Here is a 26,937-nt window from a genome sequence, read left to right on the forward strand (position 1 = left end):
ATGACCCTCCGGGTGGGACAGGACACCGACACCACCAACCCGGGGCTCACGTACAGAGCTGCACCGCACCCTGAGCAGGGAACAACAAACAATTATCATCCGCATTCAGGCGGGTTCACTTACACACCCAGTCCCGATGAAAAAATTGTTCCCAGAAACCGAAGAGGACACTTTTCCATTTTGCACAAATAGCATAGGCACTCTCGCACACATCCTGACGAAGTGCAATTCACTCAAGTCCCCTATCACCCCCACCCCCCCTCCACCCTCCACTACCCCACCCCATGAGCGTTGGGAGACCTTACAGTCCAGCCCCGCCCTGCCGATCCAGCTCGCGCTGGCGACCAGGGGCCAGGAGCTGCTGTCGGTATATGGGTCCCGAAACCAGGGAACCACCCCGTCCGACATCTGAGAAGACACCGTCATTTTATTTCAGCTCAATAAATGTTTTCTGCTACTACTACTACTACTTAAGATGCAGCAGCCAAGGTGGTGACGAGGTCAGCCTTTTTCCAACAAGAAAGCATGCCGGTGATAGGGGAGAAGGTTCTGTAACATCGTTGTAAAGAAACGTGAGTGGCCGGGGAATAATTATGGCTTCCACTTCCGTGATGATGGTAGCTATTTCGGCTACGTCTACCAGCCTAATACCTTTCTCAAATATGTTTTTACCGAGCGCACAGGTCGTTCATAAAAGCCACCCCACGAAGGCGCTGCTTCCACGATAAACTTCCAAGCAATGGACGAAGACGTGAAATAACCTTGCACATCGGGGTGATTGAGTGTTTTCTACATAACAGCGAGTTTTCGGGCGCTGTGTTTGAATGTACGCGCATTGTCACTGCATAACGTATTACAGAGTCCGCGTCTCGAAACGAAACGGTGCATAGCACGAATGAAACTGATGTCATGTCTGGTATCAGCTCAAGATGAATCGCTCTAGTAACTGCGCACAAAACAAGAACGACGTACGTCCGGTTGTCTGACGATGTTGTCTTTACGCAGAGTGAGCCAGCTAAGACTACTCCACAGGTTTCGGATGGAGTAGTCTCTATGACTCGATCCTTGGGTAAGGGTGCTTCATTTTGAACACATGCTGTTGAATGACATCGTTTGCATGTAACGAAGGCATGGAGCAATTTCTTGACGAGTTATCGTCCTTTCATGATCCAGTATATTTCTCGCAGGTGAACCAGAGTGTCACGGAGACCAGCATGGCCTAACTTTGTGTGCGCTGATCGTACGAGCAGTTCAGCGTAATAAAACATTTGTGAGGAATAATAATAGGGTGTTTCTGGCTGTAGTCCTCAGGGCTGGCATTTAGTCTTCGTTGTACCCACAGGAGTCGTTGATCATCAAGAAACAGTTTCACTGCTTCTAGAGATGAGGTTGGTGGTAGAGGAAGCCCTTTCTTTATAGAATATAGTTCTTCAGGAAAACCAGCTGATTCCGTGCTCTGAATGCAGTAAAGCTCGGCCTTCCCAACTCCCTCAGCTGTAGAGTGTCCCGTTATCTTGTTCCTGTTACGAGCGTTCTGTATGAACCGGTGTATCCAAGCTACCACTCGACGGAGGCGTAAGAGGGAACTAAATCGGGTAAAGTAGACGACGGCACAACTCGAGACATTTGACGTCAGGATCGGTTTTCTGGTCTGCTCCGTAACTTGTTTGCCTTGTGCATCTGAAGGCATTGGTTCTGTAGGCCAAAACTCAGGTGTAGCAATCCAGACAGGCCTTTGCCACCACGATGTGGACTGTTGCAATTGGCAGGGTGAAATTCTTCTAGTGAGGAGGTCCACTGGATTACCCTTTCCTGGGCATTAGTGCAACTGCCTGATTTGGAAATTCTTATTTCGCTTACTTTATTCTGTAAAAAGGGCTTCCAAGTAGTGGCCTCGTTCAGAGTCCAACATAGAGTAATCAAAGAATCCGACCATAGGTGCGTCTCTATGATGTCAAGGTTCAGGTTTTCGCGAATGTATTCGCTCATACGTGTAGCTAAAGAAGCAGACGTTAGTTCCAGCTTGGCTAGAGTGACACTCGACTTTTTGCAATAAGCAGACGTGTCTTAAGAGCTTGCATCGAATCTTCCAAAAAGATATATGCAGCTACACCTTAGGCTCTAGGGCTGGCGTCACTGAATCCGTGCCGCATAGCCTTCGCGATGTCTTGATTGAGCCCTTGACCGAAAAACCGTGGGATAGGAATCCCTTCAAGGGCATCCACTTCGTCCCACCAGTTCTGCCAAATGTACGCCAAGTCTTCGGGTAGTTCATCGTCCCAATCAAGACGACTTTTCCACAAATATTAATGGAGTATCTTAGCTGTGACAATAACAGGGCTAATGAATCCGAGGGGGTAGAATATTTTGGCAATAGCTTTCAGTGTCAATCTCTTTGTAGCCGGTCGTTTATTCGTGGATAATTGCGACCGAAAAACAAACACGTCTTGCATTGCGTCCCGTTTCAGTCCAAGAACTTTCCAAGTCTCTGAATGCGGCAAGCTTACGGTAGAGGGTTAGTCTGGTTGTCAAGAAAAACAGAGGCCACGGTACTGTTGTTGGTAACCCATTTTCTGATATCCATAGAAGTAGATTTGAAAATAATGATGGTGTCATTGTATAAAGCAATCGCTTCTTCTTCTGTATGTGCACCGATTACCAGACCATCCATGTATATGGACTTGAGAAGACGTCCCGCGGTGTGTGGATAAGAATCCATATGGCTCCTGAAGTGATGCTGGTGTTGCCATTAGCAGGAAGGGGCTTGAAGTTACTCCGAAGGGGACTCGAGACATACTCCACAGCGCTTTGGGAGTAAATGGTTGACCAAGTTCAGGGCAACTCTCAAACCAAACAAAACGTAAAGAGTCGCGTTTTGGCTCCCGTAGACTTATCTGTAAAAAGGCCTTCTCAACATCAGAAGACACACCAATCTTGTATTGACGACATCACAGAAGCAAGGCTACGATGTCGGAATACATGTTTGGACCGGCGTCTAAGTTGTCATTTAATGACTTCCCGCCTTTGGCATGCCATGACGCGTCCAAAACAATCCCCATCTTAGTTGTTATTCTTTCTTCGGAAATGATGGCTATGTGAGGAAGATGGTATATATACTGCCCGTCGCTTGGCGTGGTCCAAGGCACTCGTTCTGCTGTACCATCATGAATGTACTGACGGATGGCCTTGTCGTACGCGTTCAACCCCGAAACGCTAAGCTTCAGTTTTCTCATGAGGTGGGGCAGCCTTTTCTCAGCAACTTGAAGGTTGTCGGAGAACTACTTCCTCTCTCCAGGGAAGAGCTACTTTGTAGCGACCATTTTTGGCGGCGATGTCCTTCTAAACTCAAGCATCACGGAGTCGTCTGTAGGATCTGGTTGATCTTTGAGGCCGATACTTTGCAGTTCCCAAAATTGCTTTAGGGTGGATGCTACGTCTGAAGGCTCTGCATAGGCATAGAGTGATACGACGTTTGAGCAGTGAACTATGCGTGCGCCTTCTTTTGTTGAACCTTGTGCTGTCCATCCCAGCCGGGTCTCGATGGCTTTGAGATTATGTGCCAAACTGTGAATATTTCCATTCACAATGTTCCAGTAAAACTCCGATCCACTCAGGTTAGCGAGGCCATCGTGATCTGCATGCTTACACATCACGCTCCTTGTGTCGATGAGCTTGTCTGGCAGAGCAGTAATCACACTTTCATCTGGGGATGGAATTGCCTGGTTGCAGATCGACTCGACTTCAAGCGCTTCTACAAAGACCTCAGATTTGCTTGTCCGGCTACTCAGCTTTACATACACTCTATTCATGGTCTGTGCCGTATCTTTTCCTCCGCATACTCCCACTGTAAGGGTTTCCTGTTCAACCAACTCGCAGCCTAGTCTCCTAGAGACTTCCGCCGTAATGACACTGCGTTGACTGCCTCCATCTAAAAGAACTGTGCAGTTCAATGCTCTTGTTGATCCGGTCACTTTGGCAAAGATGGCAGATTTGCTTGTCAGGCTACTCAGCTTTACACGCACTCTATTCAGGGTCTGTGCTGTATCTTTTCCTCCGAATACTCCCACTGTAAGGGTTTCCTGTCCAACCAACTCGCAGCCTAGTCTCCTGGAGACTTCCGTCGTAATGGCACTGCATTGACTCCCTCCGTCTAAAAGAACTCTGCAGTTCAATGCTCTTGTTGATCCGGTCACTTTGGCATTCAGCGTTTGAAGCAGTATAATAGAGCGCTCTTGTCTGGACATCAGTTGGACTGGAGACGTAGAGACTTGCTCGCTGACTTCCTTCCTTTTGTGTTTGTCGCACATGGAAGAAGCATGTCGCCGGGAGCAGTGCTGGCATACAATTTTCCTCTTGCATTGCCTAGCAAGATGTCCTTGGGTAAAGCAGCGGAAGCAGCGTCCCTCTCGAGAAACAACGTACTTCTTCTCCTCCAAGGTTATCGACTGAAAGGAGCAAGACGCTGCGTCATGCAAGTAAAAACAGAAGATGCACTTCTTAGTCCCACTTGTAGCGCCGTGGAGGGATGCTACGGAAGGCACCTGGGGACTTGCATGGTTCTGCTTCGAATTCGCATCTTTGAGCTCACAGCTTGACGTATTTGGCACCATCGCTTCCCTACATTCACGTTCTTGCCCCAAAAATGCCATAAGATGTTCGAAGTCTTTCTCGTAGACGGTAGTTGTTAGAGGAGAAACATCATTCGGACTGTTTGCCATAGGAATCTTCGACCACTGATAAAATCGAAGCACCAGATCTCTTAGTAGCGTCCGCACTAGAATTTATCGTAGCTTCTAGCACTACGTTGTAGGGTTCGTTACAAGGGCTTTTAGGCTTCAGCAATGAACTTGAACCTGTTCATAGATTTTGCGCAAGCTCCTTACGTCTGAAGATGAAGCGAATGCTTTTAATTCGATGAGGGCTTGCATATGATCTCGTACAAGGAGCGCCTGATCTCCGAACCGTTATTTTAACAGCGCTACCGCGTAACTGTGGCATTTCTCTGTCGCAGGCATTCCGGATATTGCGCACGCAGCTTTTCCCGTTAAAAGGCTGATGAAGTTCTGGAATTTCTCCGTAGGTTTAAGTTCGGGATCGGTATGAATCGTACTCTCAAACTAGTTCCAGAATTGGACCCGTTTTCAGCGATCGCCATCGGATTCGGTCAATTGCAAGGGCTGGTAGCTTCGCTCGCATGGCTACGGTCCCTGACGGCGGTGAGCGTGTCTGAGAAGGTATAATACCAGACTCACCACTCGGATGGTCTCGGTACCGAAAGCGAAGCTGCGCCATAATGTGTACGATTCTGTCGTTGAAGGCTGCTTCTTCGGATGTCTCCGCTGGAACGAAGTCGTCGGTGGTGTCGAGATAAATATCCTCGTAGAGCTTTCGGATCTGTCGAAAGAGAAATTTGATCCTCTCCAGAGAAATAGCCATGTCCATCTGCGTGGTAAGGTGTCCATTGCGTAGGCCTTCTTCGACGTTCCGGGCGATGCCGTCCAGCTTCTCCCGCAGCGTGTTTCGTCGCCGTAACTTTCTTTCGATGGAGGTCATTGTGGGTAAGGATCTGGTCCGCCGGAGCAGGAGTCATCGTAATTCAGGTAGCGGTCCCGCTGCTCGTCGTCTGTGCTGTCAATTACCGCTTTTGACGGCACCAAATTGTGGCAATCTAACCCCAATTGACGAAGAACTCCACGAAACGACCTTGCAGATCCCAACGACTTTTAATGGCGACTTTTTTAAGAAGGATGAAGCAGCTCGAGATGGCCGCTCGCGTGATGATCTGCAGCGATGATGGTGATGTCAGTGCATCAACGATGATGACACGTAAAGTTTCTATAGAAGGTGTTCATCAACATCAGGTTATTTCTCTCTGAAATCCCACCAGTGTCTCCTCAACCGTTGCGATTGCCTATACTGAACTTTCCCGCTGACCTTTCTCCCATTTGCATGTCCCTGACCTTTGCACTAAAGTCTCCCATCGCAATTGTGAACTGTCTTGTTGCCTTCTTCACTGCTGATTTGATGTCCTCGGAAAAGCTGTCTACGGTTTCATCAGAGCTGGTTGTTGGCGCATAGGCCTGTACTATGTTTAAACTCTATCGCTTGTTTAGCTTGATCACAACACCCGCGACCCACTCCCTAATGCAGAAAAACTCCTCCACGTTTCACATACCAATCACCATTAAACGAGCGAATAGTCCACTGACCCTAAATTTGCATTTGTGTGTGGCATACTCTGTAACCTGTTTCTCAGCGCAACCTGGGAGCCGTGTACACCGAAGGAAGTATGCCATGGATGTATTCAAGGAACGGATGAATCACACATGGCGATCTAAGATACAGGTGCTCATTACACCTAAACCCAAAACCGCCACGTCTAGCACCATGCCACATGAAAGCCATTGAAGTTGACGTCTTGCACAAACACAGGCTGACGAAGACCTGCGGCAACACGATGCAGAAGCTAAATGTGCCTGGCGTTATTCGAATACAGAAGCCGGACAAAGCGAGGCGAGATGTTTGTTGACAACTGTCGCCTATATGGCACTGAGGTAGTCAGATTTACTACTAAATTTCAGCACGCTTTAGGCCACCTTCCAACAGAGTTTTTGACTGCGTGGCCAAACACCCAATTGTCTAAAATCAGAAACAAAGCAAAATTGGTACGTATGTGCTGACTCCTCGGGTGGCAAAAGAGAAGCTTGGACACCATTCATACTAATTAACATTCTGTGCTCCGCACTATCATTATTTCGGTTGTCAGAGAGAAATGGCAGGCAGTCTACAAAACGACACTCTATGAACCTCAGCGCCAGTTATGTAGGGAACATCGAGCGCTGCTTAGCAGCGAAGATTGTGTCAGGGAGACTGCGCGTAAGCGGCGGATTTTGTAGTAGGACAGTCTCGAGCACTGCACCGGCCCCGGCTAACCCAAAATTCGCGCCCGACCCGGCCCGGCCAGTGGGCCGAGTCGCCCGAAGCGTTTATTGGGAGGCACATGATATAAGCCAAAGGCGCGGCCATTCTCGGGCTTGAATCAGCGGGCCTGGGTTGTTAATATTTCTGACGTCAAGTCTTGAAAAGAGCATTGAAAATAATGTTTTCAGGTTACTCCCACGCGCTTCTTTCTCTATGGAAGTTGTACGCGTCGTTCGTGGTCTCATAGGGACAAAACCTTAATTTAAAAAAATTTTATGCATCAAGATTTCATATTTTGTGGTACAACATAACAAAGTTACGATTAGAAAGTCCTTGTGTAATTCGTCTTGTGTCTAAATTTGTTGCGCTTTAAATTTTCACTATGGAGTGCCAACTAGTTCGAACCCTCACGTTGTTAAGTTACGATTACAAGGCACGCCGTAGCGTGGAACGTATTCATTAAAAAATTTTGGGCATGCCGTAAGCAGCATTTTTTGGGGGGGAGGGGGGGACCCATTGCAACTCCGGGGGAGAGGGGGAGCGCGGGGGAGGGGGCGAATGCTAGTGCGCCTGCCGACGCCCATGACCTGCAGCTCTCCACCCACACGTGTGTTTTACTTTTCATGTCGCATCCATTGAAATGCGGATGCCACGGCCGGGAATCGAACTCACGTGCTTGGGAAACAGCCTCGCTGAGAAACCACTGCAGGTAACGCCTTTCAATACACGTACCTCGTACAGTACTAGCGTATTCAAACGCGGCTGCAAAAATTTCAGCATACCAACTTATTCAAGAGACAACCACGTGATGTCGCCAAGAATTTGGTTAACAAAGGTGATGGTTGCTGTCACATAAGAATACGAGATATTACCTCGATGTGACGTGAACTGAAGACGGGGAAAGCTAGACTACGTGCACTATTAGACCCTAAATCTTCGCATTTCAATCCATGAGTGTTGTGTACACTAGACGCTTCTGATTACCCGCGACGAAGAGCACTCAACTAAATATAATAAAGTTTCGTCGAGTGTCTAATCCAGGCCGTTTTCACGCATACGCGAGCCCTCCCTAGGCTTGGTTTTAAATGACAGGGCCCGGGGCGAGCCCGGGCTGGACTCACTTTTGGACGCCCGGGTTCGGGCATGGTTCGCGTCTTAATTTTAGGCCTGTGCGGTGCCCTCCAAGTAAGGACTACTTCTGCGGGGAATAGAATGGTGCGAAGCGACGTAGGTAGCACGCCACTATATTGGACGAGCACGAATGTGCATATGCGAAATTTGTAACTTTCTGGAAAGATGTTTCCGATTCAGCTGTGCTATATGCGACAGGCTGGTTCGAGAACGAGTACTCGGGTAGGGGTAACCCTCGAAATGTGGAGCAGCCTCCACTTGCAATGGATGTTTTATTCCGTACCTTTCTTAAAAAGCTTTTGTTGCAACGCTCCAATTGTGTGGGACGTACAAGGATTCCTCCTGGTGAGGTGCTGTGGTGCGACTCTGCAGGAGAACGAAATAAATATACCCCGACACCACACACACACACATGCTACACCAGGTGCTATGCAGCTTCGCTGGTCATTCATTTTCGCTGCGCGGAATGGCCTTGACTAGAACAAGCGAACTCATGCGGGCAAGTAACCCACAACTAAATAAAAATTGGTTCCAATCCACACTGTGAAGGGGGTTGTAAAGCAAAGCTTTAAATGACGGTCACAGCAAGTGGCCTAGCGACGTCACTTGAATTCACACACGTGGCTCAAGAAAGGGTGAAACCAGAGATTCTGCCAGCCGTTACCAGGAATTCGTGGGGGCGGCGTCCCGAACGCCGCAGCGTCGGGCACAACCGGGGTAGAGCGGCGGACGCCGCCGCTCTAGCCCGGCCGTGTGTCGGCGGAAAGAAAATAAAGAGGAGCTTATTTCGAAGGGTTACTGAACCTAACCATCCTGATGTGCTAGCTCGGGGCTACATCACTGCGCGCCACAAGCGCAAACACCAAAACAATTTGGCATGTGAGCTCAGTGATTGCCATTCCTACTGATTTAAACTAGTTAGTGCGGAGAATAAGTTTGAGAGGTACGAGAAAGTTGATGGAACTTTTACAATCGCTATTTATCAGTTGCTTCTTTCTCTTTTTGTAATATATCTTAAAACAACCGAATTGGTATTCGCCAGTTTAGGAAATGGAGTCGCATTCACGGCCAGCCGTGCACAAAAGGTAGCGTTTCTCTAGCGGTCAGACGCCTGTATGTGGTCGCTATATTTGCTTTTCCCGCCCTACAAAGCAGTCCTTAACGTATCTTTGCCGTACGCTTCCTTAGTTCTGTTAGTTCCTTGTAACCCAGCAGGTGCTGTCGAAAATGTTAATCAAGCCGTGAGAAGAAACCGCGCAATGAACGCGAAGCAGGGCGAAAACAGGCCCAAAACAACTGTCGCTAAAGCAGATGACAAAGCTGTCCCGCCGTTCCGCCCACCGGTGAGAGCAGTCATCTGCGTGCGGCGAACGCTGGGTAATAGCCCCCTATCGCCACGCCATCTACACTGTGCTCCGTGAGGGAAAAGTGCCCTCCTCATCCCCAGCCGCGTTGGAGTTTCTTGTCCCGCACGCCACGAAAGAACCATCGGTAGGTAGAGGTCAAAAGCTTTGCTTTAAAAAAACACCAAGGAAAAACCCTCAGGCTTGGGGAAACCAACAAGTAACCACACCCAACACGGATGCGCATGATGTTCCCAAATCAACACGAAGTCCGATGCAAGTTCCGTACCAAGTCCCGAAAACTTACGCACACTATTCTTGAATTTACCCAGAATCCTGATTTGCTACGTCCACGTCATTCTCGTTCCCCCAAGCAGTGGGAGACGCTGATGTCCAGCTCCCGCTTTTGCGTTGAGCTCACGCTGGTTTAGAGCAGTGGCATCCAGCACTGCCCATAACAACCTGTAAAAGGCCTCTGCTCCCTGAATAAAGACGTCTCTCTTTTCTCTCTGTGGTGCATGCCGCAACTGGAAAAAATAGCAGCGCAGTCGATTCTTGTTCTTCGGTTCATTTTGTTTTGCAACGCCGTTTTTTTATCGTGGCCTTATCTACGTTGTTTAAAGCGATGAGAAGGCCGTCTGCTCATCCTAACTAGATAATTTCGAATGTCACTTGAAGTACTCACAATGGCAAAGAAAAACAAAAAGTACATATTTTACCATTAAAACAATAGTTGTAGTCGAGCTGTATGTTTACAAAGGTGAACCTATGCCCCCGACCAATCGTGTGCGACTATCTCCAGCCTATCACTCTTTTTCTTGGTTGCTTTCTTCTTCCCACTACCCGACTTGCGCTTCTCCGTTTTTATTCAAGCGCATTATAGTGCATGAGAACGCACTATCCCCCAGTTCGGTACAGGCTACTAGAGCTGCTGCCTTCCAGGTGCCTGCACATCGGAAAGGGCGGTGAAGCTTCTGTGGATCATGGGGTGTGGCAATATACTAGCGTCCTGTTTAGGGGCACTGAGTGTAAACTAAACTATGGTGCCCACACCGCGGCGGCGGTGCAAAGTGCCAATAACAACACAACTCTATGGGCATCCCATTTGATACGGGGTGTTTGAGAAGACAGAAAGGGGCGATGAACCACACAAAGCTTATACCAAAACCCAGAGTATCGTTTTTGATACACTGACAAAGTTTGCAGATGCGGGTAGTTCACAAATGCGGCGCTGGGGGTGTGCTGGCAGCTCGAGAAAGCCGGCCGCATGGGAAAGCTCAGCCGGTGGCATCAACCGGCGTCATTTTACTCAACAAACAGTGATTATTCCGTTTTTTGTCGTAAATTTGGCCATTTATTCGCAAAACGTTGCACAGCTGAAATGATATGCTTGCTATCATTTTGGCGTCCACCCTATTTTTGACATTGTTTCAAATTTCCCGGGTATCACATTTTGATACAGCGGGTGTTCATTAATGGCTCAACTTTAGTATCGCTTCTGATCCGCTTTCCAACACAGCTTTCAACTGTGAACGTTTTTTTTTGCTATTATTGTTTTTTTGCGTGCTGAAGTTAGGAACATATTAGACCGCATTGTCGTTGGTGAAGATGTCAGCGATTTAGTGTCGTTTCGGAAAGTGACGTTGAAGATTACTGTCCCCCGTCACAGCTTACCCGTCCGAGACAAGCGATGATGTGTAAAATGCTCTAGGTCATCTATAGCTTTGTCGTACCATGTAGGCAACAAACAGGGAAAAGAATGTCTCAAAAACAGTCATACAAACAGCCCATACAACAGCTGAACCAGTTTGACCACAAGTACAAAATCCACGTTGTTGTCACACACCCGGCGATTCCTGGTGTGTACAACAGTTTCATGGGGGCATTGACCAGCACAACTATCCGGCTTCGCTGTGAAAAAGTAACGGAACTGCTATTCAGAATACCAGGAGACTGCAAAGAGGTAGCGCAAAAGCCCACTGTATCATATGTGATACGTTAATCCATTTCTAGCCGGCTTTAAATTTCATTTTTCGTTTTGTAAGAATTAAGTCGCATTGGCGACGTAATTAGCGACCTAGTTATCGACACACACATTTTCACAATTTTTATTTGCCTAGAGTAATGTTTGGCCTTTACGGGGTTAATAAAAAAAGAGTATGCCTCAAGTCCAGCGATTTTGCAGGACACTTGTGCACACTGATAGAATTCTCTCTGCAACGACGTAATTTTTGTTCAAAGATCGGCAACACGTCGGTGCAGCTCCTAAACATTTGTTACTCCTTGAGCTAATGAAGCATTGTCGCAGCACTTTCTTCAAGGGACTTTCTATACTTCGGCTGAGATGCACATAAAAAAGACGCCATTCAGAATATTTTCACAAAGCACAGACACTCAGGACCATTTATTTCGGAATCAATATCCGCTATCGAGAGCCGGCAAGTCGCTAGTTGCTTCAGAATTCACGACCATTTCCAGTGCGAATTTAATACGCGGATTCACTGTCTCAGTATGGGTGCGAAAGTTCATAAAGTTCATCAGACGTGACGTGTGCGACGTCGCTGGTCGTCGCCTAACACTTCCATCGTTCCGAGGTCACATTCGTGTCATGGGAAACAAGAAAGCGGATAACGGTGCACGCAAGAGTTTGGAAAAGGTATACGGAACGAGGATTTTCCTCAAAAACGATGCCCGGTTGTGACCAGGTCATTAGTTTTGACTGAAGACAACTCGTTATGGACCCTTGCGGGTCGTCATCAGGATTTCCTATACGCAAAACACCCACGCGATAAAATCAAGTTTCGGGAACGACTATCCCGCCCATTGTAGGCGCTTCATCACCGACTTTGCTCTAACGCTGCATTTGCAAAGTCCTACTGGTATCGTATTCCCCAGATTTTATGGTCACATTGCGGTGATTGTGGGGTCGCCGGAAGCAGTTGATCGCGTATTTCGAGAGTTCTCCGCTTGCACCGAAGCAAGGAACGGTCTGTAGCAGAAGATTGAATATATGCACCATGGAACACCACCAATTAGTCGGGTACTTCTAGCCACGACTCTCTCCGTCCTCCTCGCCCAAAGCTCTTGTTATATTATGTGACTATCTCTATGACAGTCCTGCCGAAGCTGCATAATATGGATACCCTTAGCACGGAGAGTTTACATTTTATGCTATGGCCTGAGAAATGCGCTTTTGTGTTTATTTTTTCTTCTCTTTGTTTCTAGTTCTCCTCTAACTCAACTACTGCCTTTTGCGCCACACCTTATCCGCAGACTAGTATATCGAGAAACACCATTGGGAAAACTGTATGCGTGCGCTTGTGTAATAAAGATCTCCTCTCCCTCTAAAACATACATGCATAATTTTTGCTTTGTACCACTATTGATTGATTGATTGTGGGGTTTAACGCGCCGACGCAACGCAGGCGATGAGGCGCGCCGTAGTGGAGGGCTCCGGATTAATTTTGACCACCTGGGGATCTTTAACGTGCGCCGAAATCTCGTACACACGGGCGTTTTTGCTTTTCGCCTCCATCAGAAAAGCGGCCGCCGCGGCCGGGAATCGAACCCGCGACCTCGTGCTCAGCAGCGCAACACCATAGCCACTGAGCCACCGCGGCGGGTTACCACTATTCCCTCTATCAGTTTTATTCCCTGGGGAAGCATGCATGCCGGCCACCATGTGAGTGCGCCGTCACTGGTTGCGTCGGGCTCCGCGGAATGGCGGCACTTGCCCGTGCTAAGCACATGATTTCTGTTGGACGTTCAAAACTCTACCCATCCAACAAAAAGTAATGCCTCGACTCCAATGTGAGTTCAATTAATACATCTCTGTTGACACCAGCGTTAAGAATCGGGTTGAAACGGAGCCGCCGACGCACGCCGGCGTCTACAGCCTGTCACGCGAACGTGTACAGCCTGTTCGCGTCACGCCCCGGGGGTTGAAAAGAAGGTCCCCTTCTCCCCGTATAGTCTAAGTGGCGCTGGCTACCACCCTCAAGCGTCAGATACAGTTGTAGTAAATATAAATACCCCAGAAAGTGAAGGAGAACACAGTCGCCCAGATAGCAGAATTGGTAAGGCATTCGAGATCTAATCGAAAGGCGTGGGTTCGGTCCCCACTCTGGGCGCGTGTGTTTCTTTCTTTCTTACGTAAATAATAATAAAAAAATAATGTAACGTCACTAACGGTAAAAAAGTAGCCTAAACGTTCCCCTATGCCTTCTTTGGCGTTGAAGACTGCCGGAATTTCTTTCTGTATTTTCCTAACGAGCCCCTCATTTCCAAACCCTATATGTATATATATATATATATATATATATATATATATATATATATATATATATATATATATATATATATATATATATAGATTGCGAGAAGGGTTGTCTTTGGTTGCCGTAGCAAATAGTAAAAAATGGGGATAGCTTCTAACAAAACTGTTTATTGGTCGACGTTTCGATCGGATGCCGATCTTTCTCAAGACAACATTTCGTATTTCTGTGCACGTATTTATAAGGTCGTCGTCCAACGACGCCGAAAAAAGAGAGAGGGGGGATTTGGGGAGAAAGGCTGCAACAAACACGCACTCTCGGCGAGGTGAGGTGAAGGTTTGCAAAAAAGAGAGAGAGAGAAAAAAAGAGCAAAGAAAGAAAACGCAAAACAAAAACAAACTTAAACATGCAGAAAAGAGAGAGGAGTACACAACTCTTTCACAACGCCGTCCTCCATCGTTCGTCAGCTTGTAGAACGAGTGACAGGTAGCGCCCGCTTCAGAGGGGGGCCGCTCTGCTTAAGAAACGAAAGTGCAAAGCAGCAACAGGGACGCTCTCACACCATCACTGGGGGGCACAGAATTCCAATGGTCACTGACATTACGGGAAGAGTTGACAGGAAGCGGTCGCAGCAGCACACATGTCTCAGTGACGCTAACCCTACAAAACAAACAGGAAGGTTCTTTACGAGTGTAGGTACGATCTCCGCACTGTGGCTCAAAGCATGCACGATTCCGCCTACCGGCAGGACGGGCGAGCGCCATTCATCATTCTTAGCTCTATTCTTCTGCCCTGTCCCGGCAGCCGACAGGGTCCCTGACCACGAACCAGGGAAAAGGAGCTTAACTAATCCTCTACCAGGATGCGGGAGTGGCGCCGGTCCTTTGTTGGAGTTAATGGCGGCGGGTGCCTCGATGTTGTTTGTGGCATATGCCGCCTGTGCGGAAACCCCAGGAAGGGAATAAATAAAATATAGCTTGATTACATGTTTAAACAACACAGAGACTTACAATTTAGATAGGGGATTATTCTGCAGCCAGATTATCAACAGCATGTATAGACGACATAATGCCCGGGCTAACATTCATTCCTGCCTTTACGGTATTGAATTTGTAAATAATGTAAGATTTACGTTGTTCGCGTTCTCTTGTAGTAGAAAATCCACTCTGTAAAAGTGTGACCCTGATGGAGTCGAGCGGGTGGTTTTCGGAGTTAATATGTCGTGATAAGGGTAGATCCGGGAGTGAACGAACATGTGCGCGACGGTTGTTGAAGCGCATGCGGAATGCCGTGTCCGTCTGGCCAATGTATTGGATGCCACAAACAACGCACTCCAGAAGGTACACCACATTAGAAGAGTCGCAGTCGAGTGTCGCGTGAATTAGATGCTTGAAATGGGAGTTGGTGCTTTCTGCCACCGTGGTTGTCTGCATGTGTTTACATACGCGGCACCGTGCCTTTCCGCATGGTCGACACCCACCCTTGGGTGCCCTCTCAGTTTTGGCGTGTACAAGGTAATCTTTAATATTTTTGGGGCGCCTGTATACCACCCGAGGAGGGGTGGGGAAGATTTTCGAAAGCCGTTCACTCTGTTGTAGCATGTTGAAGTGCTTTTTCAAGATTTTGTTTATGTTTGGAGAATTGCCCCCGAACGTCAAAACTAGGTTGCCTCTCCCTTTCTGGTTTAGTTCTTTTTCATGGTGCAGCAACTCTTGGCGATCAAGGTTGACCGCTTTGCAAATAGAGTCGTTGACTATGGGTGGTGGGTATTGTTGCTTCGCGAGTACATTGCGCACGTTTTCTGCGTTTGCCTCGAAGTCCTCGGTGCGGGAACAAATTCTCCTAAATCGGTGGGCCTGCGAGTATGGGATACACGTTTTGCAGTGGCGTGGATGACAACTGTCGAAGTGCAGGTACCGCTGCCTATCGGTAGGTTTTTTGTACACGGTGGTGATCAGTTCTCCTTTGTCTGTATTTATATGCACGTCAAGGAAATTGATTTCCGTGGTTGAATAGGTATAAGTGAATGCGATGCTTGGATGGGCCTTGTTGAAACACTCGATGAAGTCGATTAAGTCTTCCTCCGTACCGGTCCATATAAGGAATACATCGTCCAGAAAGTGTTTGTAAAAGAATGGCTTAATTTCACGGGTTCATAGGAATTTTGTTTCGAGATCGTTCATGAATATATTAGCGTAGTTGGGTGCCATTTGAGTACCCATCGCAGTGCCGTTTATTTGTAGGTAATACTGATTGTGCAATTCAAAGCTATATAATTCCAGCACTAGCTTGGTCAAAGTTTCAATGACTTGTGGACTTGGCGACTCGTGATCCCGATGTATGCTATAGGATTCAACCAGGGCTTCAATCCCATCTCGGTGAGGTATATTTGTGTACAGAGAAGTTACATCTAGAGTTACAAGGAAGGCACCATCAGGGATTTTTATGTTGTCGATTTCCCGTAGGAAGTGGTTAGTATCACGAAGATACGCCGAATGGGTAGCGGGTATTTTTTTTAATCAGGGAGTCTATGTAGCTTGATATTGGTTCGGTGAGAGTGCCTCTTCCCGAAATTATTGGTCTACCAGGGTTCCCTTCTTTATGAACTTTAGGCAGCATGTAAAAGCTTCCTGGCGTTGCGTGTGCTGCTATAAGTGCTTTACAGAGGCGTGGCTCTATTTCCCCAATTTTGACAAGATTATTTAGTGTTGTTGTTATTATTTCCTGATGTTCAACAGTTGGATCCGCGTCAAGTTTTTGGTAGAAAAATTCGTTATTTAACTGAAGGTGGCCTTCTTGAATGTAGTCTGGTTTACTCAGTATTACAATACCTCCACCTTTATCGGCCGGTTTTATGACAATGTCTGTTCGATCACCCAGTGCCATAAGTGCCTCGCGCTCCTCTTTAGAAAGGTTCTGGGCCCCTGGTTTGCGAGCGTTATAAGCCCGCAGGACGTCTGTTTGAACGGCCTCAATGTACGAGTCCAAGTGCGAAGCGCGCCTCCGTGAATTCGGCTTAGGGATTCTCGCATTTGTCGTCTGCTTCACTCTGGCTCTCTCTCCCTGATGTTTCTTTGCGCTCGGTTGACGTCTGATGCTTGTCCGCCCCAGATTTGGCGTGTGCGTAACGTTCATCATAATAATAGACATAAAATCGCATACACTAGCTCAAGGCGTGTGTTAAAGTACTGTTTTGGATACCGCTACGGAAGAAACATTGCCGGCGTCGCCCCATTCCTTGCGAAGCCGGTCCTTTGCGGAGCGCGAAGACTCGGTGCCACAGGTCACCTTGTATATTAGCAAATCTTTCGAACAAAGGGAACAGCCAGGTGGTAATAATCCCGACAACAGCGAAAGTGCAAGACCAAAACAAATACCAGGCCTTCAGGGCTGTCGGCTTTGGCAGAAGCCATTACGATTCCCGGTAATCGTATGCATGGTAAGACTTTTTGCAACCTTGCCGAACGCTCGAAAGTATTGTATGACATCACTTTACGTTTTTAAGGCATGAAAGTTTGCCGACATGCATTATGGGGCTGCAAAAACTGTAGGTTGAGTTCCGCATAACCCGCTGTGTGTGTAGGCGCGTGCTGGTTATATGCCACGCTTCTAACCAGACTGGAAGATTATTGAGCAAAATGAGTCACGTCTGCGGTAAAGATACAATAACACTTTGTTTGTTCAGACCTCGAGGAATATTGAAGTACATTCCCCGCAGCCATGTCTTCCCAATATTCAGATTTGCGTTGTAGGAAAACTGCACTCAAAAGGGGAAGAAGGAGGAGGAGCGGCAGGAGGAGAAAACTTTATTTATCAGGAAAATAGAGCTGATTAGTGAGCGAGGTCCTCAGTCCAGGACAAGAAAGTAAGAATAATTTCCTTCGATTCATAGCACGCCAGCCCGAGTATATAGACCAGGATTTGTTTTTGTGTTTTGCGCCAGGAAGTGTTGGAAAACAACAAAGAGCTGCTTGGAAATATTCATCTCTTTCGATTCTTGTAATATATGCACGTATACTGTTCATTGTGTTCGTTAGCGAGTATATCAATCCTTAAACACCGTAATCATGTCATAATTGTTCGGGTTGAGGGTCTGTTCGTTATGATAAAGATGGTTAGGATAGAAATTCGGCGCATAAAATCGGCCTTCGCGTACTCTGGACAACGTTGTCTGAGGCGCGATCGTGGCGGTGTAGCACAAATCTTCTCATTGTATTTGCATGTGAATAAACAGCGCATGATGCGGATAAGCACTTTCTTGCAAGTGGACATAACTGAAACCAATTTGTTAAGAAGGAATGTATGCCATGCATACAGCCTGTGGAACATATCCTCACGATCTTTGTGAGGCTCCCAAGCATCCCCAAACCTACTAATAAGACGTTTGTGACGGTGCAGAATTCTGCACTCTCACACACGTGTTATTAGTAGGTGTGGGGATTAATGCGTTGGGCAAAGAAAAAGAAACGTTCACCTGATACAAGTCAACAGCGAAATAAATAGAAGACAGCCGCTTTATTTACTGCTGCGCGATGCGCGTGTATGTGGCACTAGACTGCTGAGTCTTCATAAGAACATCTAAAAAATACTTTAGGGAAGCCAACGCATTTTGAATACTTATCTGAGCGCTGAACGTCGCGAACAAGCTAGAAAGGACGGGTTGAACACAATCTTCAGACCACTGCTCTAAAGAAAATTGTTTTTTTCTCTCCTCGTGTGTTGCAAACTTGTGGGACATACAGCTTGAAGTTATTCAGATGTAATAGAAGCTGGCAAAAATAACTGAATTACTAAAAATACGCTTTTTAATGCACTAAAGCATCAAAGCGGGTGATTTCTAGCACAGGCACTGCTGCTACTCAACAGCGGAGTGTAGCACACGACCGCGGCGCGAGTCCCTAAGCCGACGTCAGAGCCAGGGGGCGCCACTCAAACATCTCACCGCCAATACCGGAAAGTACCAGCCGGCGGGGAAATCAAGGGTGGGAATTATTTTTTCCCACTTTATACTTGTGGAAGTACCATTTGATATAAATCTACGGGAGTAGCAAGCGGAGCGATCAAAGCCGATCTACGGATTTATTCAGGGTTACAAAATTTTGGAGTTCTGGCCCTGAATATGAGTTTTTGAGTTTGTTGCTGATGTTCTATTTTGTTTCTGGTGTACCAGGGTCCGTCGTTCGATGAGCACAGACTTTGGGAAAGGCGTCTGTTGCTCATTGGCTCACGAAAGAATATCCCCGCAGGGCTGACACCTACCATGACTAGCAGGGGTAAGCAATGACACTAGGCATATGGTGTGTTACCTTGAGATGCACGCGTGCAGAAATGAGCACTATAACGCGATGCAATGTATGAAGAGTGGATTAAGTTTACTAGCAGTGCCGAGGGGAGCTTTTTTTCCAAAATGGATAAGGCCTTTTGAGGCAAGAAATGCTCGTTTAGGTGCGAGCCCAAAGTCGAGCGAGTGGACTTTAAGGGGCGCAGCCCTTTAGGGGCTGGGCTGCTGGCGTCTCCTGTTGTCGTCGTCGTCGACGTGGTCGTCGTCGTAATCGTCGTCTCATGCAGTCACGGTACTAAAACACTGGGAATCTCGTTAACGCCTCCCGCTGGAACGTAACACGTGCTAGAAAAACACCGGCACATTTGGTTACGACTCGCGCTAGAGAACTTCGGGCTTCGAAGACAAAAGATTTTTTACACCAAAATGGAATTGCCGCAGCTTCAACGGCAAGAGAGCGGTAATACAACAGCACATCAAATACGCCAAGAATGCACCAGACGTCATACTACTCCAAGAAACACTCGAGGACGCCCCGACCCTTCCCGGATACAGAGCTCACTCCAGTCCGACGGAGGGCCGAGGCGTCTGCACCTTCGTCAAGAAAGGGCTCCCCTTCATAGAGCACGACTACAAGAATACCAAGATAGAGCATACCTTCATCGAACTAATACCAACAAGGAAAAGGATGTGCAGCATCTTCATCCTCAATATATATAGCAGTCCCACACAAAGACTTCAACGCTTCAGGTCACTCCTGCACAGAGCCTGCAAGACGGCAGACCGGCATAGACTCCTAATTGGGGGAGACTTCAACTCCGCTGACCCGGCCTGGGGCTACAGCTACAGCCTCGCTAAAGGAAGAAACTTATCGCAAGATGCACACGAGCTCGACCTCGTCCTCATTACGGAGCCGGCTCACCCGACAAGGATAGGCAACTCGGTGTCTAGAGATACCACGCCCGACCTTACTTTCATCAAGAACTTTGGCTCGCAACCGGCAACGTGGCACAACACATCCACGGACCTGGGCAGCGACCACTTGATAATAGAAATCAAGATCCCTCTTCCTGGAGCACACCATGCTGGCACACGTAAATTTAAATGGATTGACTGGAACGACTTTAGGAAACTAAGAGAATCGCAACACGACGAAAACCCAAGCCAGATCACGGACATCGATGCCTGGTGCCGAGACCTCACAGGCAGCGTCGAGGCAGCAACTAAGGAGATTGAGACTGAACTTGAAGTAGACAAGATGGACAGCCGATTGGCACACATGATTGAGGCCAAGAACTCTATACTCGCGCGTTGGAAAAAACAACGCCTCAACCGCAAACTTCGCAAAAAGATCGCGGAGCTAAATCGCAACATGGAGGAGCACTGCCGGGAGCTTTGCAAACAGCAATGGCACGAGCTTTGCAACGCGATCAACGGACAAATGCACAACGGCAAAGCGTGGAACATCCTAAGACAGCTACTAGACGAAACGAAGACGAAATCGCATCAGCGTGACCGACTGGCTAAACTAATACACAAGGAGATAATGGCCAAGGGCGAGACGGCTGTCAAAATGCATCTATTGGACAAGTACGTGCCACGGTCGACCGCGAAACAACACGGCCCTTATACTGGCGAGACTAATGAAGCCCTAGACCGCGACATAAGCATCGAGGAAGTGAGAACGGCACTCTACGACCTCAACAGCAGATCGGCGCCCGGCCCTGACCGGGTAACGAACAGAACGCTTAGGAACCTCGATGACCAGTCAATAGAAGCCCTAACAGATTACTACAACGAATGCTGGAAAACAGGCAAGCTCCCCCGACAGTGGAAGAAGGCCAAAATGATTCTAATCCCGAAGCCGGGCAAGCCCCCAGACCCAGAAAACCTCAGGCCTATATCGCTGACGTCCTGCGTTGGAAAAGTTCTCGAGCACGTCCTCCTCAATCGGTGGCAAAAGTACCTCGAACGAATAGAAGCCTTCCCCCACACGATCATCGGATTCAGGCAACACCTGGGCACCCAAGATGCCATGCTTCAGCTCAAACACCAAGTAATAGACGGCCAAACCAGCGGTAACAAAGCCATATTAGGTCTCGACATACAGAGCGCATTTGATCAAATCGAACACGCTGCAATCCTAAGACAAATATCGAAACTCAACCTGGGAGAGCGCAGCTACAACTACGTTAGAGACTTTCTAACAGACAGAAGCGCCGAACTCTTGGCGGGAGACTTAAGAGTCGGCGAACGTACCATGGGGCACAAGGGCACCCCACAAGGGTCTGTAATCTCCCCAATGCTCTTCAATCTCGTCATGATCGGAGTGGCCGAGAGACTCGAGAAGCTTGAGGACGTCGAACATACGATCTACGCCGACGACATTACCCTATGGGTATGCAAAGGCAGCGACGGAAACATCGAGACAGTACTCCAAAGAGCGGTCAACGAGATCGAAGAGTACCTCCAAGACACTGGCCTGAAATGTTCACCAAAGAAGTCGGAACTACTCTTGTACCAACCGGCAAGAAAACACAAGAGTAAACCACAAAGGGAACGGGATAAGATCACGATACGCACCAAAGATGGTACCATCATACCCACGGTACCTAAGATCAGAATCCTCGGAATGGTCATCGAATCTCATGGGAGGAATGGGGACACGGTCAACCGTCTCATATACAAGACAGCCAACGCCACCCGGCTACTCAAACGAGTAACCTCGAAACGGGGAGGCATGAAGGAGGACAATGTAGTCCGCCTAATTCAAGCGTTTGTGATCTGTCACGTAACCTACGTGGCTGCATATCACCACTGGTACCAAAGTGAAAGGAAAAAGATCAACATACTGATACGCAAGGCTCACAAGATCGCTCTCGGCCTACCGGATACCACGAACACCGATCTGCTGCTACAACTAGGAATCCACAATACGCTCGAAGAAATAGCAGAAGCACAGAGAGTGTCTCAACTCGAACGGCTATCAGCAACAAAGACAGGTCACAAAATCCTCGAAAAACTGCATATCAGATACCACCGACAGCAAGGAAACAAGAGCACACTCAGCAACGAAGTTCGCCAAGCCCTACGCATAGACCCAATACCTAGGAACGTTCACCCAGAACACAACAAAGGCAGGCGCCAAGCCCGAGCCAAGGCCCTCACGGACAAACTCAGCGAGGACCCCGGCGCTCGCTTCGTCGACGCTGCAGAATACGCGGGCGGCAGCCGCTACGCCGTGGCGGTAGTTGACGCTGCAGGCATTACAAGATCCGCTGCGAGCATAACTTGCGTCAAGTCCGAGGAGGCCGAGGAGGTGGCCATAGCCCTGGCGCTTGCCGACCAAGGCTGCACTACAGTCCTCAGCGACTCACGCCAAGCAGTACGGAATTATGCCAAAGGGGAGATCTCACCCAAAGCGGCCCGCATCCTGGAGCGAGCCGACCTTCATAACCGGAAACACATCACTTGGTTTCCAGCACACGAAGGCAAGGTCTCAGCGACAAACGAAAACAGAAACGAGTCGGCCCACGTCGCAGCGCGCGCTCTATCTCTCCGCGCTGGCAACGAACAGGCCACACAACTCTGGTTCAGCACTAAGGACAGACTTGTCAACTACCAAGAGATCACCAAAGCGTATCGCCTGGCTCGCAGGACTCTCCCTCCACCCAGCGACAAGCTGGACAGAGCCCAGGCTGTCATCTTCAGACAACTGCAGACCGGAACCCTCCTAACGCCGCTACTTCTGCACAGACAATACCCCGATGCCTATCCAGACAGCAAGTGCAGGGTCTGCCGAAGGGAGACGGCTACTCTAACGCACATGCTGTGGAATTGCAACGAACACCCCGAAGAAGCAAAGTCCGGAACCCTTCCGCCGCGACTAGCAGCGGCGCTGACATCCTACGACCAAGGAGAACAACTCTGGGCCGTCCAGCAAGCCCAAGAGGCGACAACGAGGCAGGCTTCCGACACCCCGCAAGTGGGGAGAAGAAACCTAGCCACGACGTCTCCCCGACGGTGACCTAGGCCCGGTCGACTAGCGTGCGTGCACGCGAGTTTTGCAGGCACATAATAAAGTTTATTCCACTCCACTCCACTACACCAAAGCTGTATACCTTTACCCTTGCAGTGGTTTCATCTCCGTTGACAAAAACGCCCAGGCGCCAAGGATACACTTATACACTGCATGCTTCGCTGCAGGTTTCACGTGAGTGGAGATGGCCTAGGGGTTTTTATGGGGGTCTGATGTAGTCACGGGGGTAAAACACTGCGACACTCGTTTTCTAACTCCTCGCGCTAGAACATAACGCGTACTAAAAGAACACACTGGGACACTGGCTTTCCACAGCCCCGAGATAGAAAGTTTCATCTACGTTGGCAAAAACGCGTACTAGAAGAACACACCCGTTTATCGTTCGCGCTTGCTTGCTTGCTTCTATTTCGCTCCGTACTCGCTTTAACTTTAAAATTCGCAGTTCTCCATTTAGAACTTCCTTTCTTCTCCGTCTTCGTAATTGGGAGGTTGCGTATATCAGCGCGCGCCGTGTTTAGGAGAAAGGAAATCTTCGAATACTCTTTTGCACTGCATGCTTCGCCCCTACCTAGGTTTCACGTTAGTGGAAATGGTCCAGTTCTCCTTAACACACATGCTTGGTTTGAGAAAGCAAGATGGCCTAATCCATGTGAACAGTAGCTAGGAGATGTAGAAGGGCAAATAGAAAAAATAAAAGCGAAACAAGGACGCAGAATCGGCCCTGACTAGGCGTCACGCCTTCCATGTACTCGCGATTTGATCTGTGCAGGTTCTACTTCACCATCACTTATACGTCGCCACCGCTCGCCGTTGCATACAACTGATCCATACGAAAAGCAAACGCAGGCTACTGCTCCATTACGTTGCACTTTTAAATTGCTACTAACGATCTGAAACGAGCAAAATCACATATAGCGAAGTCTGCGCGGCATGCGCACGCAGCGTCCTTCGATCGCCGCTGCACGGAGCCCTCAACACAAGTAGTGCAATAATAGCTCAGTGCATTCGCTTTTGTTTCTAATGGCAGACGGTCGCTCAACGTTCTACGTGTTTTAAAGCTTATTAGATCAGGCCGGGCCCGCTCCGCTCAAACTGCACTTCTATCATACGATTACGATGCACTTGCTAGTTGGAGAGCACCGTAACTCACCTGCCGTTTGCTTGACGCTGTAAATCAAGTTCCGCTCCGAATCCTTCTTATTTTGTACCGGATGGAGTGTCCAAGAGTATATTTCACCCTGTTAATGGGCTGGATCCCGTGCGGCAAGAATATTGAAAGTGCCGCGCTCATGCCGAAACGCGGAGGCATGTATGTACTGCCGAAGGCCTCCTACCCTGCGGCACCGTCTGGACAGTACGTGAGGCCTACTGCCACTGCCCTGTAAAGCGTCACACGCGCGCTGCTCGACCAGACCTCCTTTCTAACTCGAGACGTCCCTCGACTTTCCCGGAGAATGTAACCATTATGACCACGAGCGGATTCGATGTTGTATTCCCGCACTAGAGCAGGCGGGATCACGTCCAGCATTACACTCGTTTTTAACAAGGAATGAACGCTCATCTAAACTACAATTACAGGTATCTCAGTGTCTTTATGCGGTCTCACAGTTTCGAATCACAATCACTGGTGACCCTGCTGACCTCCTTTTCAATATCCCTATATTTTAGAGCGGCTAGAGGCACCGGTTTCGTGCATATTTGCTCTAATTCGACAAAGACACAGTGCGCCCTCTCTGTGCGCGCTCCAGTAACACGCCCGGGGAGTTTTTGCTGGCTACCGCAACATGGCGCTAGTATTCCCCGCTGGAGCACAATGCCGGGGCTCCAAGAGGGCGTTCGTTTGAATGTTTTCTTCTTAAAGTTTGAAGTTTCTTTGAAGTGTAAGGTTTTTTTTTTGTTCTTTTCTTGAACAAAAGAGAAAGTTGATGGGTTATCCCCTCTCTTTGCGGTTTGGAAGTAGTTTGAAGGCCATTAGCGAGCACGTACATAAAAAGATATAGAATAGGCGCGGAAAAAACCAATACGAAACAGACGTTTATCCTAACGCAGATTATATATACAAAGAAATACCGATTTAAAAGCTCTGCAATGCAGGATAGCAGTTTGTGGCTATATATCTGTTGCACCATACGCTTGCGTGATTTAAAAATGAGCGTAACTAATCTCATCAAACACAAAAATTTTTCCAAACGAAGTCACCCAGAGGGCTTAGGGGAGTTGTGCATTACACTCAATCAAATATTTAGCATTTTTTCGGAGGCTTCGATCATTTTTCTTATATTATTTCTCAACATAAATCCGTTTACAATCTGCAGGCACTTGCAATTTCAGACTCTGTAACAGTTTGTGCGAGTTTTGTGTGGAATTCTTTTTCGAGTACGCACGTATTTACTTTTTCTATTTCAACAAGAGGATGATAAAAATGATTTCAGTGTGTGCTGCAGCAGGCGTAATTGCTCGTTATTGCTTATCGGGATTACTCGCTTGTAGGCGGCTGCTGCTCGCGGAAGTCCAGTAGCATGAGCAAATATTTTTCCTAAATTTGCTCTAATTTAAGATGTCGGCTTGAACAGCCAAGTCTGCGATGCTCTGCTAAAACCGACCTTCCAGAAGTGCGCTACTTCAATACTTCCTTGCGAAAGCATAAGGACGTTGTGCGTGAAGTCATCAGGACCCTGTGCATACCAAAGGTTTGCCCGTTAGCGCACCACTTCGTTTTTCATGGCCGGTTTTCTCCCTGAGGCGGCGGCGCCGCGCTGGGCCTAACGTTTGGCCTAGTACAAGTACGCACTCAGCGGCGATGGCGAGCTCGGCCATGGCCTCGACTGAACCTCTCAGCAAGCAGCACGACGATACCCAAGATGAAGACAAGATGCAATGCGGTTCAAATGAAGAGGAGCCGATCGAAAGCAATCCAGACGAAGGCTGGATATTGAATGTAAGTAGGGCCCAAAGACGGAAAGCCAAGGTGAGCGACACTAAGAACCAGAACCTTACCCCTGCGCGGCCGATACTTCAACCGAGCATTCATAACGCAAAGCGTATGCCCCCGCCGCTGCCGAAAGACGACTACAAGCTTGTCATCAGGCCGAAAGAAGGCCTAGCTCTCGCCAAGCTTAGCCCTGCCCAGCTCTCCGAAGCGCTTCTGCAAGAAGCAAAACTTACGTGGCGCGAAGCCGACTTGCGCATTCGTGTAGATGAGACCCAGAATATCTTGACTGTGAGCACGCCTCATCAACAAGCTGCCAGGACTCTCAATCAAATCCGACAATTGAACATTGGTGGCCGAATCTACCCTATTAATCTCTACGGGCTCGCTCCCTCCGAGTCGGCAAAGGGTGTCATCCATGACGTTCCAAACCACTATACTATGGAGCAAATTCTAGACGACCTGTACTTGCCGGGGTATGAGTTCCTCTCGTGTCGACGCCTCGGCACTACAGGAACGGTTGTGATCACATTCCTTGGGCATAAAGTGCCGTTCTACGTGTATTACAAAGGGGTTGAAGTCAGGTGTTACCTCTATAAGAAAACTGTGCCGTACTGAAGCAGCTGCAACACCACGGGTCACGGCTCTGATGTATGCCCAAACCCGAACGTGCGAACCTGCGAGCTCTGTGGACTGCGGAATCCTGAGTCGGGACACGACTGCAAGCCCTACTGTGCCCTGTGTAAGGGAAACCATCTGACGGCCAGCAAGGGATGTCCCAAGCGATTCTGCGAGCCCTACATTTTGCGGCGTAAGGCTCTGGATCGGGAGCGTGGAATCGAGCGGAAAGCTCCGGCGGCCCAGTCGAGATCTTCACGAAGCACGTCTCGGCGACGGTCCAGCAGCTCAAGGTCGACGGCTCCTATCCCGACAACTACCACATCGAGGAGCTCCCAGTCTACATCCAGGTCCAGATCTCGGAGAAGGAAGAGCAGCTCCCATCCACAACCAGAGAATGA

The 26,937-nt window shown here is 48.4% G+C and overlaps 1 protein-coding gene across 1 annotated transcript; it reads left to right on the forward strand.

Moving 5' to 3' along the window:
- LOC144175539 (uncharacterized) lies at positions 1–26,937 on the forward strand. The gene is made up of 4 exons (XM_077704612.1): positions 1–50; positions 19,716–21,028; positions 22,166–22,441; positions 26,783–26,937. Exons 1-4 carry the CDS (start codon positions 1–3, stop codon positions 26,935–26,937), a joined length of 1,794 nt encoding a protein of 597 aa, XP_077560738.1.

This window comes from Haemaphysalis longicornis, unplaced genomic scaffold (genome assembly GCF_048455015.1).
Source record: "Haemaphysalis longicornis isolate Haplotype H1 unplaced genomic scaffold, Haemaphysalis longicornis Haplotype H1 scaffold_3, whole genome shotgun sequence".
Taxonomy (NCBI): Eukaryota; Metazoa; Arthropoda; class Arachnida; order Ixodida; family Ixodidae; genus Haemaphysalis; species Haemaphysalis longicornis.

What these genes read in the sequence shown, in the direction of transcription:
- LOC144175539 (XM_077704612.1), top strand. Translation starts at nt 1, where the DNA reads ATGACCCTCCGGGTGGGACAGGACACCGACACCACCAACCCGGGGCTC. An exon ending in AATAGACGGCCAAACCAGCG is followed by an intron (nt 21,029 to 22,165) that starts GTAACAAAGCCA and finishes TCGACGCTGCAG; the next exon opens with AATACGCGGGCGGCAGCCGC. An exon ending in TTGGTTTCCAGCACACGAAG is followed by an intron (nt 22,442 to 26,782) that starts GCAAGGTCTCAG and finishes CCGGCGGCCCAG; the next exon opens with TCGAGATCTTCACGAAGCAC.